The 15,746-nt window shown below is 36.4% G+C and overlaps 1 protein-coding gene across 5 annotated transcripts in view; it reads left to right on the top strand.

The window, feature by feature from the left end:
- The window catches only part of rbm25a (RNA binding motif protein 25a), a 28,464-nt gene that overhangs the window by 8,312 nt on the left and 4,406 nt on the right, over positions 1 to 15,746 (top strand). For all 5 annotated transcript variants that reach the window (XM_088925687.1, XM_088925688.1, XM_088925686.1 and 2 more), the window contains 8 exons: positions 3,976 to 4,250; positions 4,410 to 4,530; positions 4,804 to 4,893; positions 5,623 to 5,696; positions 9,941 to 10,091; positions 10,931 to 11,315; positions 12,753 to 13,027; positions 13,584 to 13,682. In XM_088925687.1, coding sequence (XP_088781813.1) covers positions 3,976 to 4,250; positions 4,410 to 4,530; positions 4,804 to 4,893; positions 5,623 to 5,696; positions 9,941 to 10,091; positions 10,931 to 11,315; positions 12,753 to 13,027; positions 13,584 to 13,682 — 1,470 coding nt within the window. The remainder of the gene's footprint in view (positions 1 to 3,975; positions 4,251 to 4,409; positions 4,531 to 4,803; positions 4,894 to 5,622; positions 5,697 to 9,940; positions 10,092 to 10,930; positions 11,316 to 12,752; positions 13,028 to 13,583; positions 13,683 to 15,746) is intronic.

Here is a 15,746-nt window from a genome sequence, read left to right on the forward strand (position 1 = left end):
TTATCTTGTTTTACACGCAACATTAAAAATTCTAAATTTACTGGCCCTACTTATAAGACAGAATAAATGGATAGATACAAGAAACTTTAATTTGCACAGCCTACTTTTGGCTGCTGTTTTCTATAACATACTAGTATAAGAAATTACTATGAATGTTAAACTTGGCATAAAGAATTCTGTTTACTGCACTATGTAAATACAGAAAGAAAGGAGACAGGAACAAAACAAGGTTGTGGTGAAAAGCTTTGTAGTTTTAATACCTATATACATTAAATCATTTTAAAATAAATTTCAGTGGACTCTCCTGTGATGACATGTCTGTATGCTTGTATATAGGGTGGTGGTTGAACAGTTGTTCTGCTTGACTCTTGACAAATTTTTAAAAAATATTAGCTTTTGTGCTCAATATTTATAGAGGTTGTTTAGCTCAGTGAACCTTTGCGTGTCTTACTGTAAAATTGTCCAGCCGAAAGTAGAAAGGCAAACAAAAACAATAACCACTGCAGTCATTCCGACTGTAGACTGTCCGTAGCAGGGGGCGTCCCTTTGCAGCACGCTGGTCTCTGAAGACTGTTTCAGGTAAGATTTCTGTGTTTTTGCCTGCTGCCTTTTCTTTCTTTTCATTCTTCCTTTTGCTGTTTTTTCTGATTTCACTCTTAAGTATGTTGAATTATTTTTATTGCCAAGGGTGTTCCATGCTCCAGCTATAATTATTCCAGTTTAGATCTGAGGAAGGTGTCTGACTGATGCTTAGTTTGTCAAAATATGTGCACCTGGAAAATACATTAGAGATTCAGTCCTTTTGAGTCATCAGTTTAATTTAAAATTGCTGCAAATACAATTTTAATAGCAACTAATATTTTAATAGAAACTACATTTTTCTTAAGTTGTTGGTCGTGGTCAACTGGTAAAATAACAAGCCCTGAGTATAGCTTGGAGTGGAAATGGTTACGTGACATTCCATGTAACTATTAGTTTAGTTTCAGTGTACATTGTATATGACTGCAGGAGCTTTCTGCATAGGAGACTTATCAGTAGTGTCTTACAAGTTTTTAGCATCTAAGTATGTTGCCTAGAAACCCACCGAAATTAACTGTAACTGGATAACTGAAATTTTCTTGAATTTGTTTTAATTCTTAGTGTGTTTTACTTTAATTCCTATATAATTTAAATAATGTTTTGTAAAACTTTATTTTCAGCTGTTTTAGTCTTTTTTGACTGAGGGGGGTGTCAGACATTCATAAAATATTGGTATAAAAATCCAAAAATATGAATTTCACATTCACGTTTTTCCCCAATGAAGAAAGTTGCTGTGACTCTTCAGTTTTGAGAAATGAACTTTCTAAAGATCCTTGAAAATATCACTTACATTATTCATTTATTTTGTACATAGAAGTTAAATGACCATAGAGTAACATTACATATTATTTATGTATGCATCTTGTTGATTTTAACTGTTATCAGATCTTCTGTTAGAGGATTTAGATTACTAGGTGGTTTTGTAGAGGTCTTAGTTTGCAACAAGTATTGAGTTAAACTATCTTTACAAATATAAAACATTCACTGTTAATTACTGCCGAAAAGCTACTACAAATTTAAGGACCATATCACTGGGTCTTGAAAGATCACTTTAGACTTTAGAATTTTAAAAATGTGTAATTATATTATAATTACATTTATAAAATATGAATAAAATTTTAACTATATTATTATAATTGATATTTATAAAACTCTCTGCAAAAGTGCTGTAATTAATCTCTGGATCACACTGCAAGTTTTAAGTAGTCCTTCCTCAGGCTTAAGTGCCAATTCATGCTATGCAGCCTGTGTCAGCCTGTGACAAGAAAAAACAGTTGCAGATTCTTTGTTTATAGAGTCGATACATTATATTAATATTTAAGTATATACATTGAGTTAGTCATAGGCCTCATTAAAGTAAATATTTTTCGACATACCCTAAGGTAAGTCTAACAAATCAGTATTCAGACAGCATTCAGCTGTTGCTGAAAGTTTTTAGGGTCTGATTATAAATTCTGGTGTCTCTGCCCTTCCTCCACACTACACACTAAGTTCTAGTTTTTGACAATTGGTTTTACCCATTACTTTTCTTTTGTCTCATTTTCTCTTCTGTCTCATCTGCTTTTTCTGTGGCATCTGTATACCCAACATTCAAATTTTAATTTATCTGCTGTTTAGTTTCAGATCTTTTAATTTGAGAAGTGACTACTCTGTTTGAGAAGTAACATAATTTGTTTTAACTTCTGTAGTGATTTAGGTATAGAAGTTCTTACCAGCTCTGCATCAGAATATTAACTTTTTCTTCCATTCTTTTTCCCATTGAGCTCCCAATAAGATGAGAAAAATTCTTTAAGAATCTTTTAAATGGTTTTGTCACATTATCATTGAATGTACATAGAATCTGAAGCAGATCTTAGCTGTATTACAGAGATAATCAGTACATGCTTACTCAAAACAGCATTTAGATTTCTGATATTTTAATAAGGAGTTTGAAATGACCAAAATATGAGGAAATTAAAATATTAAAGTAGGAAAGTGTGCTGCTTTAAGCTTAAATGTTGGGTATATTGTTGGCTTATCTGGGAGTACTGTTATTATTGCTTGTTGGTGAGAACAAGCCACAGCGATCCTTAAGAAGACTACACTCGGGTAAGATGGCTTCTATGATTTAATTTCTTTTGCAAAACTTTAAAACGTTGCGTTTTCATATGTAAATCTGTTTTGTGTATTTCGAAAAGGTTGTTTTGGAAATGTATTTGAGGATAACTATTAAATGCATATACATGTTGGTATTAGGGATGCTTAGTACTAAGTCACGTATTATCTGTGAACCATTTTACTTGCTTTTCCTCCCAGACCTAGCTTATAGGCATTGTAATCGCTGTGCTGCCGATGAAAACCATAGCACAACACCTGTAAGTCAAAATCAAACAGTTGCTTCCAAAGGATGGATATATACTTTTTTGTAAGCGAAAATAAAAATATTTTACACAGCTTTGTTGAAGTTCACAATACAAGTGTATGTATTAAAAACAACATTATTTTCAATGATTATTTTTAATGCAATGTGTTTAAAATGTAGAACACAGGTACTTTTTTGAAGTGGTTTCCAGCCTCAACATGTTAATTTATATTAATTTTAAGGTTAGAACATTTTTTTTCTTGACTTCATTAGATGAAAATTTTCTTTAAGGTGCTACTTTTGAACACATTCCAGTTGATATGACACCGAAGGTGCAGTGTTTGAGCGATAGAACTACAAGTTTCATGCTACAGTAGTATTCTTGCTTCTGGATGAACATCTGTCTTGATAAATAGATTTTTTGTGTCCTACCCACAACTTCTGCTGTTTAGGTATGATGCAAGTGCAACGCTAATCTTTACTAGTGTCATTTCCTCAAAACTGTGGATGACTTTTCTGGCAACAGCATGTGCAGTAACCAATACAGAAACAAGTTCATATACAATGTTGAATGCACAATTCATTCACATAAACTGTTTCTTTAGTCATTTAGAGTATCATTGCATCTAAATGAGTTGCTTGTGTTATCTTCTAATGCAAGGGGATTGGAAGGGTATCATTTAGAATAACCCTGTTTAATTTTACATTAACTGATTTTTAACATTTTGGTTAGGGCAGAACACATTAATAAACACTGTTAGTAGTTTGTAAAATATTAAAATTGAAAATGCATAACATTGTGATACAAAAACAGATTTTAAAAGCCATGCTTAATTTCTGACACTTGACTTTGAGTTTTAGTGATAGTCTGGTTGATGTAGTTCTAAAACTTAAAATAGGGTTAGGAAAGGAGACTGTAAACCACTTGCGTTACGTGTTTAGTTATGCTTCTTTTGCACGTAAATTTTGTGAGTTGTGTTCCATTTGGTGAGTTTCTTAAAGGTTGTCACCAGACTAACAGCAGTTTTGTCTTCTTTTTGTCTGTGGACCTGTAGAAGCTGGAAGAAGAGAAGGGGAAGAAGGAAAAGGAGCGGCAGGAAATTGAAAGAGAGAGACGGGAGAGGGAGAAGGAGCGAGAACGGGAGAGAGAGCGACGGGACCGCGAAAGGGAGAAGGAACGGGAGAGAGAGAGGGAGAAGGAAAGAGAAAAAGAACGGGAGAGAGAACGGGAGAGAGATCGGGACCGGGAGAGGACAAAGGACAAGGAAAGGGAGAGAGAACGAGAGAAAGAACGGAGCCGCGACCGAAGCAAGGATCGCAGTAGATCTCGGTATGTGGCCACTGCAGTGCTTCACTCAAGGCATATATACCTCTTAGGTTTATGCATAATAAAAAAAAGTATACAAATTTGGCTCTACAGGTTCTTGCTAGGTAGGTATATTATGTAAAATATAACTAAAAAACGTTGATGTAAGTGGCTCCTCGACAGAGAGAAGAGCCGTGACAGAGAGAAAGACAAGAAGCGAGACCGGGAAGAGGATGAAGAGGAAGCATATGAGCGAAGGAAGCTGGAAAGGAAACTACGCGAGAAAGAAGCAGCTTATCAAGAGGTATGGGTCGGGGCTGTGTCTGCGAAGCCGTAGTCATGGAATATAATGGAAAAGTTGAATTTAAGGAAAAAAAGTCTGTCATATAATGCAAAGAAGTTCTAATATCTGTTAGTGATGCAGAATCTCAGAGTTGTATTTTAATACACTCCTATGTGTTAGTGAGAGTAGTAGTAGTAGTACTGTCAGAAGAACTTGTGAAATCTCTTCAATTTGTTTAATATTTAGTTCTGTTTTGTGAATACAGTCTAAGTTTGTACTGTACGGTTTCTTAAGCGACTGAAAAACTGGGAAATCAGAGAGAGAAAGAAAGCTCGTGAGTACGCGAAGGAAGCTGAGAGAGAGGAGGAGAGGAGACGAGAAACGGTGAGGAAAAAATTATTCATTTTTGGTTGGCCTTTGTAAGTGTTTGCAGACCTCCCAAATATAACTTGACAATTCAGTAAAGTATGAGAGTATAAGGAAATATGCATTTACTTTTTTTACATTTAATAATTTTTTGGACAGCAGGTCTGGTGATGCTTCCTGCATAAAACATTTGAAGAGAATGCACTTTATTTAAATAAAATATTCCAGTGATGAAAAACTTATAACATATTAATTTCCGTGAACATTAATTAGGGTTCCCATGGTCATGGAAATCCTGGAAAAGTTATGGAAAATGATAAAATATCCATTAAGTTTTGGGGAAAGTCGTGGAATTTTTTTTAATTGGCCCAAAATTATCATGGCTGTATCATGTAACTTTGTTTATAATTTAGCAACCTTTTAAAAAGAGGCTGTAGCATTGTCGTTGCTCACATTGCACGTTATAGTTTCGTGTCAGACCCTCTCGCGGGAATTTTATAGTGAGCCGTAAGCTAGCTTTGTGCCCATGTCAAAATGCCGGGTAAATGTGTTTTCAGTGACCTCTGGTTAGCATAAAAAAAATACAAGGTATGGCTCCAAAAAGATGAAGACCCAGGATGTGAGAGAAAGAAGTAATGGAAAACGTTTGTTGGTAAAAATGAGTGGGAACCCTGATTAATATTGATTCTTGTTTTATGAAACAAATGCATTCTTTTCATTGTCTAACTTTTTGTGTAACATTTGTAGGCAAAAGAAGCTAAAAGGTTGAAGGAATTCTTAGAAGACTACGACGATGACAGAGATGATCCCAAATATTACAGGTGAGTCTGAACACATGAAAGTGAAAGTAGGACAAAGTTAAAAATACCAGGTTGTGAGATCTTAAAGATTGGGTAAAAATACCTTTCTGAAATATAACTGAACAATTACATTGCCCTACATGTCTGGGGCATATAAAATATAACGTCTAACAGAGCAGACAAGTTTGTGTTTGGATTTCACAAATGGTATATTTGTTAGCTTTCATGGGCTTGTCTAGCTTTTCTAAAATTACTGTATTGTGATTTTCTAACCAAGACACAAGCTTTTATAATATGCTTGGCAGGACGCTAAAGTAATGAAACTGATTTAATATATTTCCACCTCTGTCTATTGCCCTTTCCTCGTATAATGCCAGGTTTCCTCAGTGTTTGTGTATATCTATATTCCTTTGTATTCTGCCCTTTTTATAAGATCACCCAATCTTATTGTTGATGTCTCTTTTCCAGATTTAGAGGAGATTTTTTATATCTACCCACATCTTGTAATGAACATTTTAGATTGTCAACCTGTAAGAGTTCTAAGCAGAGTTCTCCATACTCCATACTGCAAAATGGTGTTCAAGTCTAAATATAGATACTTTATTGTCCACTGCTGTGGATATTTCTTTAGCTTCTCCCATAGAAGTACAAAACACCCAAGCAAGACCTAAGAGTCACTTGACATCAGAACAGTATGTAATACAGTTGCAAGAAAAAGTTTGTGAACACTTTGGAATTAGCTGTAGCTGCTGATGAGACTTGCACAACGGTTAGGAGGAATTTTAGACCATTCCTCCTTAGAAAACTTTTTCAGTTCATTGATATTTCTTGGATTCCTTGAGCAAGCAGCTCTCTTCAGGTCATGCCACACCATCTCAATTGGGTTGAGGTCTGGACTCTGACTTGGCCATTCCAGATGAATTTTTTTCTGTTCAAGCCATTCTGTTGTTGATGTACTCGTGTGTTTTGGGTCGTCTTGTTTGTATCACCCAACTTCTATTAAACTTCAGTTGACGGACTGCTACTCTGACATTCTCCTGTAAAATTTGTTGAAACAATTTTGAATTCATTGTTCCCTCTATGATGGCACGCTGTCCCAGACCCTGGGGCAGCAAATCAGCCCCAAACCATGATGCTCCCTCCACCATGCTTCACGGTTGGGATGAGGTTTTGGTGTTGGTGTGCAGTGCTTTTTTTCCTTCAAACATAGTGCTGTGTGTTTCTGACAAAGAGTTCAACTTTAGTCTTATCCGTCCACAGAACATTGTCCCAGAAGCAGTGTGGAACATCCAGGTGGTTTTTTGCAAACTTGAGATGTGCAGCAATGTTTTTTTGGACAGCAGTGGTTTCCTCTGTGGTGTCCTTCCATTAACACCATTCTTGTTCAGTGTTTTTCTTATAGTGGACATATGAACAGAGACTTTGGCAAGTTCAAGAGGTTTCTGCAGGTCCCTTGCTGTTACCCTAAGGTTCTTTTTCACCTCCTTTAGCATTGCACGCTGCGCTCTTGCTGTGATTTTTGCAGGATGCCCACTCCTAGGGAGAGAAGCAACAGTAGTGAATTTCTTCCATTTGTAGACAGTTTCTTACTGTGGATTGATGAATACTCAGGCCTTTAGAAATGCTTTTGTAGCCTTTTCCAGCTTTATTCATCTCTACAATTCTTTTTCTAAGGTCCTCTGATTTTTTTTGATTGGGGCATGGTTCACATTAACAGCTCTTTCTTGAGAAGAGCAGACTGTCAGTAACCAACCTTTGTGTGCCTTTTTTATAGAGCAGGGCACCTCCAACCCACACCTCCAATCTCATCTGATGGATTGGGACATTCACATACTCTTTCCAACCTAAACTGTGAATTTTTAAACAATGTGTTCAGTACTAACAAGAAGTACAATTGTTTGTTATTAATTTAAGCAGTTTGTCTTTGTTTATTATTGTGACATAGTTGAAGATCAGACCACATTTTTATGAGTAATTAATGCAGAAATCCAGGTAATTCCAAAGGGTTCACAAACTTTTTCTTGCAACTGTAAATAAATGGATAAAAAGGTAGTGGGGAGACTACATACATTAATTGAGTAGTTGTATTGCAGAGGGGACAAAAGACTTCTTATAAATGTTTTATTTGAATTTGCACCCTATGCCATCTTCCTGATGGGAGTATTATGAATTGAGAGTGGGTGTGTGGAATCAGCTGTGATGTTCCTGGCCAGTCTGAGAATTGTATTATGATATAAATTGCAGAGCAGGGGCTGCTGTTTCCCAATTATTTTTCCTGCCATTTTCACAATTCTGGACAGTTTGGTTTTACTTTTCAGCCCCAGGTTTCCATACCACACCGTCATGTTAAATGCCAAGATGCCCTCAACAAAGCTTTTAAATACCATCTCTTGGACATTTTGACTCACATTAAAGTTCATGAGTCTTTAAATTAAAAACAGCTTTTGATTTGCTTTCTTAAAAAGTCTGTTCTCAGTGTAACTCAGCCTTTGTTTAATGTGTACTCAGATATTTAAAACTCTCCACAACCTCTACAGACTGACCATTGAGTACTGTTGTTTGCAAAGATTGCCCTCCATCAGTTTTAGCATTGAAAAAAAGCTCTTTAGTCTTGGTCACATTTATTTCCATTGCACCGGATTGGCATCAGTTTTCAAGGTTAATGTTTTTAAACTAAGTTTGCTTACCTAGAGGTTGGTCCTTTAAACAAAGCCCCAAAAGAACCACGTCTGCATATTTAATCAGACTCGCTGTGCCACTCTGAATCTGCATCTCATTAGCATATATTGAGAATAGAAGAGGTGACAGTACACAACCCTTGGAAACGCCTGTATTTAAAACCAGTTTGTCTAAGAATACACCATTCATGTAGACTCTGAGGTCAATCTGTAAGGAAATCTTTAATCCAGTGTATAACATTCACATAAAATCACATAAAAGTCAAAAAGACATAAAAGAATATGAATATTATAAATATAATTTGTTACAAATATGAGAGTGTCAGGTAAAGAGCAGGAAATAACCCCTGATATGACCAAGAGGTAGGTATAATTTGAAAAATGTGAGTTCTTTCTCTGGCGCAACTCTGGTGGAAAAAGTAATAACTTGAGGCAAACTTGTACAAACATTTATACAACATGGTTTTGTAAAGAGTGTATATGGTTTTTATTTGTTGTATACCAAGTGTTTCAGAGGCCGATATTCTACAGAAAAAAAGTGTGCTAACACTGTAACTTGAAACACAATACAATACCCTGAAAAGCCAACAAGAGATGTACCTTGTCTTAAATAAGAGTATGCCTCAGGATTAAATCTACCTTTCTAGAACATAGATGCCTAAAAGTGAATGAGATTCTGTGATCCTTTTCTGAAAATGCATCACCTACTAGGAGAGTGTTTTAGCCAGAGGATTCCACAAGAAAGGAGTTACCTAGAATTAAAGAATGGCAAGCTCTCTTAATGTTTAGACAGTCAGAATCTGGTCTTCATGATTGACCAGGAAAAGGTTCCCTCAACTGGCACAAACTTAGAGCAAGACAGTGCTTTTGTCTCTTTTCTTAATTTCTTCCCTCTTTCTTTTCCTTTCTTTCCTTTCCTTGGCTCTTTTATGCTGTTTAATGAATGAAAGACTAGCAAGAAGGTAGAGTAAACCAGAAAGTTTCCTTTGATTCTTTTTACTAGTGTATAAGCTCATTCTCAACTGACCAAATGGCTCAGTTTCTCCTCATTGTAGTTCACAGAGTCTGAAACAAATGTTTTTCTGTCATGTAAACTTTCATGATATGAATGGCAAATGATGGATTTTATAGCCACTGCAACAATGGTACATTGTGGAATTCATAGAAATATTGCCTTTGACAGTTAATATTGTGATATATTTAGTTTGTCCACCCATACTTCAGAACAATTATTGGTGTTTTAAAATGGCAAGAACCTGTTACGCTAACAGTTTAAAACTACTATTGGTCTCTTCTGTGAAATATGCTGTGACCCATGCATTCAGGAGTAAAAGTGTGATGATGCATAGAGTAACCCTTGGTACCAGTTTTTATTAATTTTACCTTTGTGTACACAATGCATATGCCAAATTGGACTGGAATTTTAAAGCTTCTCAAATGTCTTACCACTGTTTCACATGTGAACTGTGTATTTGGTAGGAGTTGAATAGATTGTTTAGCCTAATGGCAGATGTCACTGCACTAGGGGGAGTGAATAAAAACATGAATGTTTTACTTAAATAATACTCACATGTGGCTGACATCCAGGGGCAGTGCTCTCCAGAAGCGTCTGCGAGACAGAGAGAAGGAGATGGAAGCAGATGAGCGAGACCGGAAGAGGGAGAAAGAGGAACTGGAGGAGATCAGGCAGCGGCTTCTGGCAGAGGGTCACCCAGATCCTGATGCTGAGCTGCAGAGGGTGAGACACTGTTATCTATGGATGGTGTAGGAATTGATTGAAAAATCCAGTTGTAAGTGTTTAACTTCTAGTGAGCTTGAAAACCACATAAAACACTTTTCCAAAATAACAGTATAGGGGTGTAACAAATATTGTGAAGATTTTTAATGTTTGTGGATGTAGTACAGAAGCCAAAGTAAAAGCCAGAAGAAAATGTTTGGTTTTATTAAAGATTTGTTTTGAGAGAAGATCCATAGAGGTGATGTATTTCCAAATATATATGACCCTACATTTTGCCCAATAACTATGCAAAGTGTGGTCAAATACTTTACTGCAGTATTCTTAATGTCATGTTTTTTTTTGTTGTAGGCATTATTTTCATATAAAAAATATCTTAATGAAATGCTATTTACATTAGCATGCCTGGATTATAGAAAGGGCTTATTAAATTGTTTTTGGATAGAAAGACAAGTAGATATATGGTAACTTCTTTGTTCTTGACTGAATATATTTAGTTTCTTTAACTTAGTGTTATGTAGATTTGCTGCAAACTAAAAATAATCCCCAACAATCGTGGACAAAAAATGTTTAAGCACTAATCAGTAAAACTCTTTCTGCTAGCTAATTCCTATCTGTGCATCATCTGTGTCCCTCTAGCAACATGGTTTGTGTCTAAGGCAATGTCATGCTGTTTGATTGTTGTGTGTGTAAGGACCAATATTGGCATTTTCATGGTTGATGTATTGATAGTATATACTATATATCTATATAGTGTTGGTGTGCTTGATGACAATGTTTGTGTGTTCAGGATTATTACAGTCACTGTGCCTAGGGTTGATGGTGTTGTGTCTGTGGGGCAGATGGAGCAGGAGGCAGAGAGACGCAGACAGCCCCCTGTAAAGCAGGAGCCTGAGTCAGAGGAAGAGGTGGAGGAGGAAAAGACCCAGAAGGAAGAGAGAAGGGAAGGTGTGGAGCCTGAGCCCCAGTCCGAGGATGAAGTAGAGGAAGGTGAAGAAGAGGAGGAGGAGGAAGAAGAAGATGAGCCTCCTGAGTCCAAACCCTGCCTCAAGCCCACGCTTAGGCCAATCAGCTCTGCCCCTTCTGTTTCCTCTGCCAGCGGCAATGCCTCCCCCAACACACCTGGGGATGAGTCACCCTGTGGCATCATCATTCCCCATGAGAATTCACCAGAGGCTGTCCCACAGGAGGAGCTGCGGCCGAGAATAGGACTCAGCCTCAAACTCGGTAGGTTTCAGTTTAGCTGCTCTTCATGCTCTACATGCGCTTTTCAAGATGATTAATGCAGTTGGTTCTGCACATTCTGTTCATTTTTAAATTCTGGATGAGGGATCCAGGCATTAGAGAGCACTTTATTAGCCATATACAATTTCTTGCATTAGGAATTCATCTTTCCGCATACCCCAGCTTGCTTTCCATGAGACACAGACACAGACAGGGAGAGAATCTTGGGGTCAGAGAGCAGGGTCAGCCATTGTACAGCGCCCCTGGAGCAGTTGGGTTTAAGGGCCTTGCTCAGGGGCCCAACGGAGTAGAATTCCTCTGCCGGCTGCGGGATTTGAACCGGCAACCTTCCAGCCACAGGCACAGATCCTTAGCGACGGTGCCACCGCTCCGCCCGTAAAGACCGGATGATCTTATTCAAATCATTTGCTAAAGTGAATGTGGAAGACTTTTACATAATGATTCACTGTGCATGTTTCATTTTCAAGCATATAGGATTACCTGAACATTAAGTTATGATTGAATGTTTTCAAATAAGTCTTTTCCCTGTCACTATTTCCATCAAATGTAAAATTATTTGGCTAAAAACCTCCACATTACTAAAGTAATACTTTGCAAATTTTGAAAAAGTATTGGTGGTATAAAACTTCTAAGGATTTAAGAGACTTTAATGTGCTTGGCTTGGAGATACTATTAGTCCATCCATTATCAGACAGTTGCTTTTTCCTGGTAACATGACAACACATAGTCTATCCAAAAAGCATAGTGCCAAGATAGGACTATATCCCGGATGGGATGCTTGTCTGTGGTAGGAGGCAGACACGGACAATTTAGAGACAAAATAAACTAGCTCAATTATGTAAACCTCTGTCTGAAGGGTGGGCCTATAACCTAATCCAGGACACATGAAAGGGTAGTGCTGGCATTCCATTATGACTTCTGCTTCTCTTCCTAGAGACTTTGTTTATATCACCAATTTTAAATTTGTACAAGAGCTAAAACTCGACAAAAATGCACACAGTAGCCCAGATTGTGCCACTATGTGGTTTGGTGGCATTTATTTTCACACAGATGGCTTTAGTTGCTTCTTAGTTTTTCATGTCTTGCATCTTAAGTATTTTCAATAGAATACAATACATAATTTATCCTCAGGGAGGTCATTTAAAACGGATGTAATCCTTAAAGATGGAGAATTCTGTTTTTACTTTAACAACACCATTTCACTAACTTTTTGTATAATTTACATTTTAAAGAAATGTTAATCCTTTTGGGTATATTTTACTTTTTTATTGTACAGTAATCATTGCAGTATCAGCATCTTTGTCATCTTGCTTATGTTCTCTCATTAATTAATAATATGCCTTAATAGCACGTTTAGGGTTAACTTCTTTAAAGTTTTACATAAAATGTTTCCTTAACTGATTAATGTATTCTATTTAGGGTCCTCAGCTAGCCCTGGTCAGCCCAATGCAGGAAAGAGAAAGAAACTGGCAGTGGACAGTGTGTTCAACAAGTTTGATGATGAAGAGAGTGACGAGTTGCCACGCAAGAGAAAACTGGTGCCCCTGGACTATGGGGAAGATGAGAAGGGAGCCGACAAGGGTAATGTCAACTCGGAGGAGAAGCGTAAGAACATCAAGAGCCTCATTGAGAAGATCCCAACAGCCAAGTCGGAGCTCTTTTCCTACCCCCTGGATTGGTCCATTGTGGACACGGTGAGAATTCCCACAGGACACTCAAAATAAGGCCTGTGTTATGTAAGAGCTTTAGCCTATCTGATAGCTGGCATTTGATGGCAGGTGTTTGACTGTTGTTGGCATGTTGAAATCTTGTACAAAAATGCCATTACATGGATGATAGGTATCTAATTTACAAGCAGGTCAAAAAATGTTTTTTGGGACCTAAGTCTGCTAAAATATATTTTGAATTTTCCATTCAAGTGTGACTTTCCTTGACTAATTAAATATGTTGCAGATCTAATTTCAAAGTACTATACATTGCGATATCTACATTTTATCCTGTGTAATGTACACTTTATCATTTGCTAAGACTGTAAAGTGAAAATACTATATACCAAAGTATTGCTGAGTTTTGAGAATACTAAATTGTTTAGTTGCCATCTGTTGAGAACTGTTGTTTCTTGATCATGCTACCATTAGTGTTATCCTACACCTGGTTTACAACTATGGAAAACAACCACTCAGAAGTATAAGATGAATGAAAATGTTTTACATCAGACCTGTTAACCGGATTAATCTCAATTCCCCGCAGACACTGATGGAGCGACGAATCAGGCCCTGGATCAATAAGAAGATCATAGAGTACATTGGTGAGGAAGAGGCAACTCTAGTGGATTTTGTTTGCTCAAAGGTCAGTGTGCAACTTGTGCATACATCTCTTCAGAAACAATAGAAAAATATTTCTCAGTCAGCTATGAATGGTTTGGAGTTGAATAGTTCTATGTAAGTATTCTTTAGTTCAATTAATGAGATATAGCTGTAATCCATATTCATAAGGCTTGAATATATGTGGTTGATTAAAATGGAGAACTTTAGGTTGTTACTTAGTAAGATAATAAGCAAGCTGTGAAGCTTTGGGCCCACACCCTTGTGGATTGCAGGCGGTGGCAGCAATTATATGTCCCACATACAGTAGTTGGGCATGTGTGTAAAAGTGAAAACAAGATGCATCATAGTAGAGCTGTCTGAAGAGAAATGAAATTGCAAATTTTGTTTTTCTGAGAATTTTCTTGAAATAGTAACTGTATAAACATTTTGTACAGATGCAGCCATTCAAAATGCACGATACAACCCCGTACCATGTGAAATTACCCACAGTTCACTGCGGTGTACTGTGGTATGTGATTTGGCTGGCCACAATGACTGACAGGGGCACTCGTGGTGCATTAGTTATTAGTGAAACAATGTAATAATTTAATCTCTTTACTGTGCATGTTTTAATCTGCTTAGTATTGAATATATATATATGGAATTTTACAACTAAAAGGAAATTTTAGTAGCTGAGCATAAAAGAAGAGGAGCGTAACGCATCTGAAGGTCATAAACGATATTAATTTAGGAACATAAACATATTATGTAAACTGTATATGGCTGGTATTGGTAGTTTAAATAAAAAATACACCAGTATTCCACTTTCTTCCTAAACAGTTTAAGCATCAAAGTCTTTTATTCAATTGCATACTGTGGTTATATTGGAAAAGTTTTTACGTGCTCCTTCTGACTATATTAAGTTTATATACTTTGTAAAAAGTTATAAGTTTTAACATTTTCTGCAAATACTTACGCTCATTATTGCAGTAAAAAATGCATACTTTTTAGAATTTAATTAAAAGGGAATATAATATGGAATTGCATATCTAAAGAAATTGGTAATGGTATAATTGTATTCATATACTGTAGTTTAAATTATCACAGTAGTACACTTTCCTTGGTGCTAAAAAATTACACCTGGCTTTTCAATAGCAGCAGACAGATCAGCTAAACAGGGAAGAAAACAATTATCTGCTGTCTGCTGCTGAGGCTGGGAGAGAAAATCATGGCTGGCTTTTCAATAGAATTGCATTAACTTGCTAATGCATCTATCACATTTCCTGGTGTATTGTTAATTTTCAGTATTTTGTGTTCGATTCGAGGAAATAAACATTTCCCAGATATTGGCTCGTCAGTATAGTACACGTTTATCTGTACCATTTGTCGGGACAGACAACTTGCTGCACTATAGCTTTAGTAAGGAGACGGAATATGGCCAAAATCAAGAAAACTCTCTCATACCAAATAATGAAGATGAAAAGAAATGGGAAGTCAACAAGAGACAGCTTGTGAAAACTGGGTGAAAACTCCAGCTGAATCCCCAAATACAGGGAATTAGCCAGTTGAGCTGAAGGGAAATCTCCCCTCACCCACAACACGCATTCCGTAAATAAATAAAATCATGTTTTCTACAGGAATTAAGCAGATTATCAGGTTGCTGACAAAATAGTGCACCATCCACCAAGTTAATCTTTTTATGTGCGAATGAGGTGATTTTTCTTACTTGGGATCAGCTTAGAATCTTTGTATACGCTGTAAGTTTTTTACTATTAGTAATCAATAATATTAAATTTAGCACTAATAAATTTGCACTTTTTCTCACATCTTGTAAAAATATATTTTCATTGTTCAAATATACATTAAATCTGACTCAGAAAATAAGTTAAATACAAAATTAAAGAAAAAATAGGGTAAAATATAATTCAAAATATTTTGCTAACAATGTTAACTGTTAATAAAAAATTAAATATATTAACTAAGGAATAGGATGGCACAGTTTTAGCATGCTTTTTGTATGTTTTTTTCTAAAATACAACAATGGTAACCAGATGTCTCAGTGGCTTTCAAAATTAAATTAAATTATGCATGCAAACCTGTGAACTAG

Source organism: Atractosteus spatula, chromosome 9, assembly GCF_055471065.1.
Source record: "Atractosteus spatula isolate fAtrSpa1 chromosome 9, fAtrSpa1.hap1, whole genome shotgun sequence".
NCBI classification, from domain to species: domain Eukaryota; kingdom Metazoa; phylum Chordata; class Actinopteri; order Semionotiformes; family Lepisosteidae; genus Atractosteus; species Atractosteus spatula.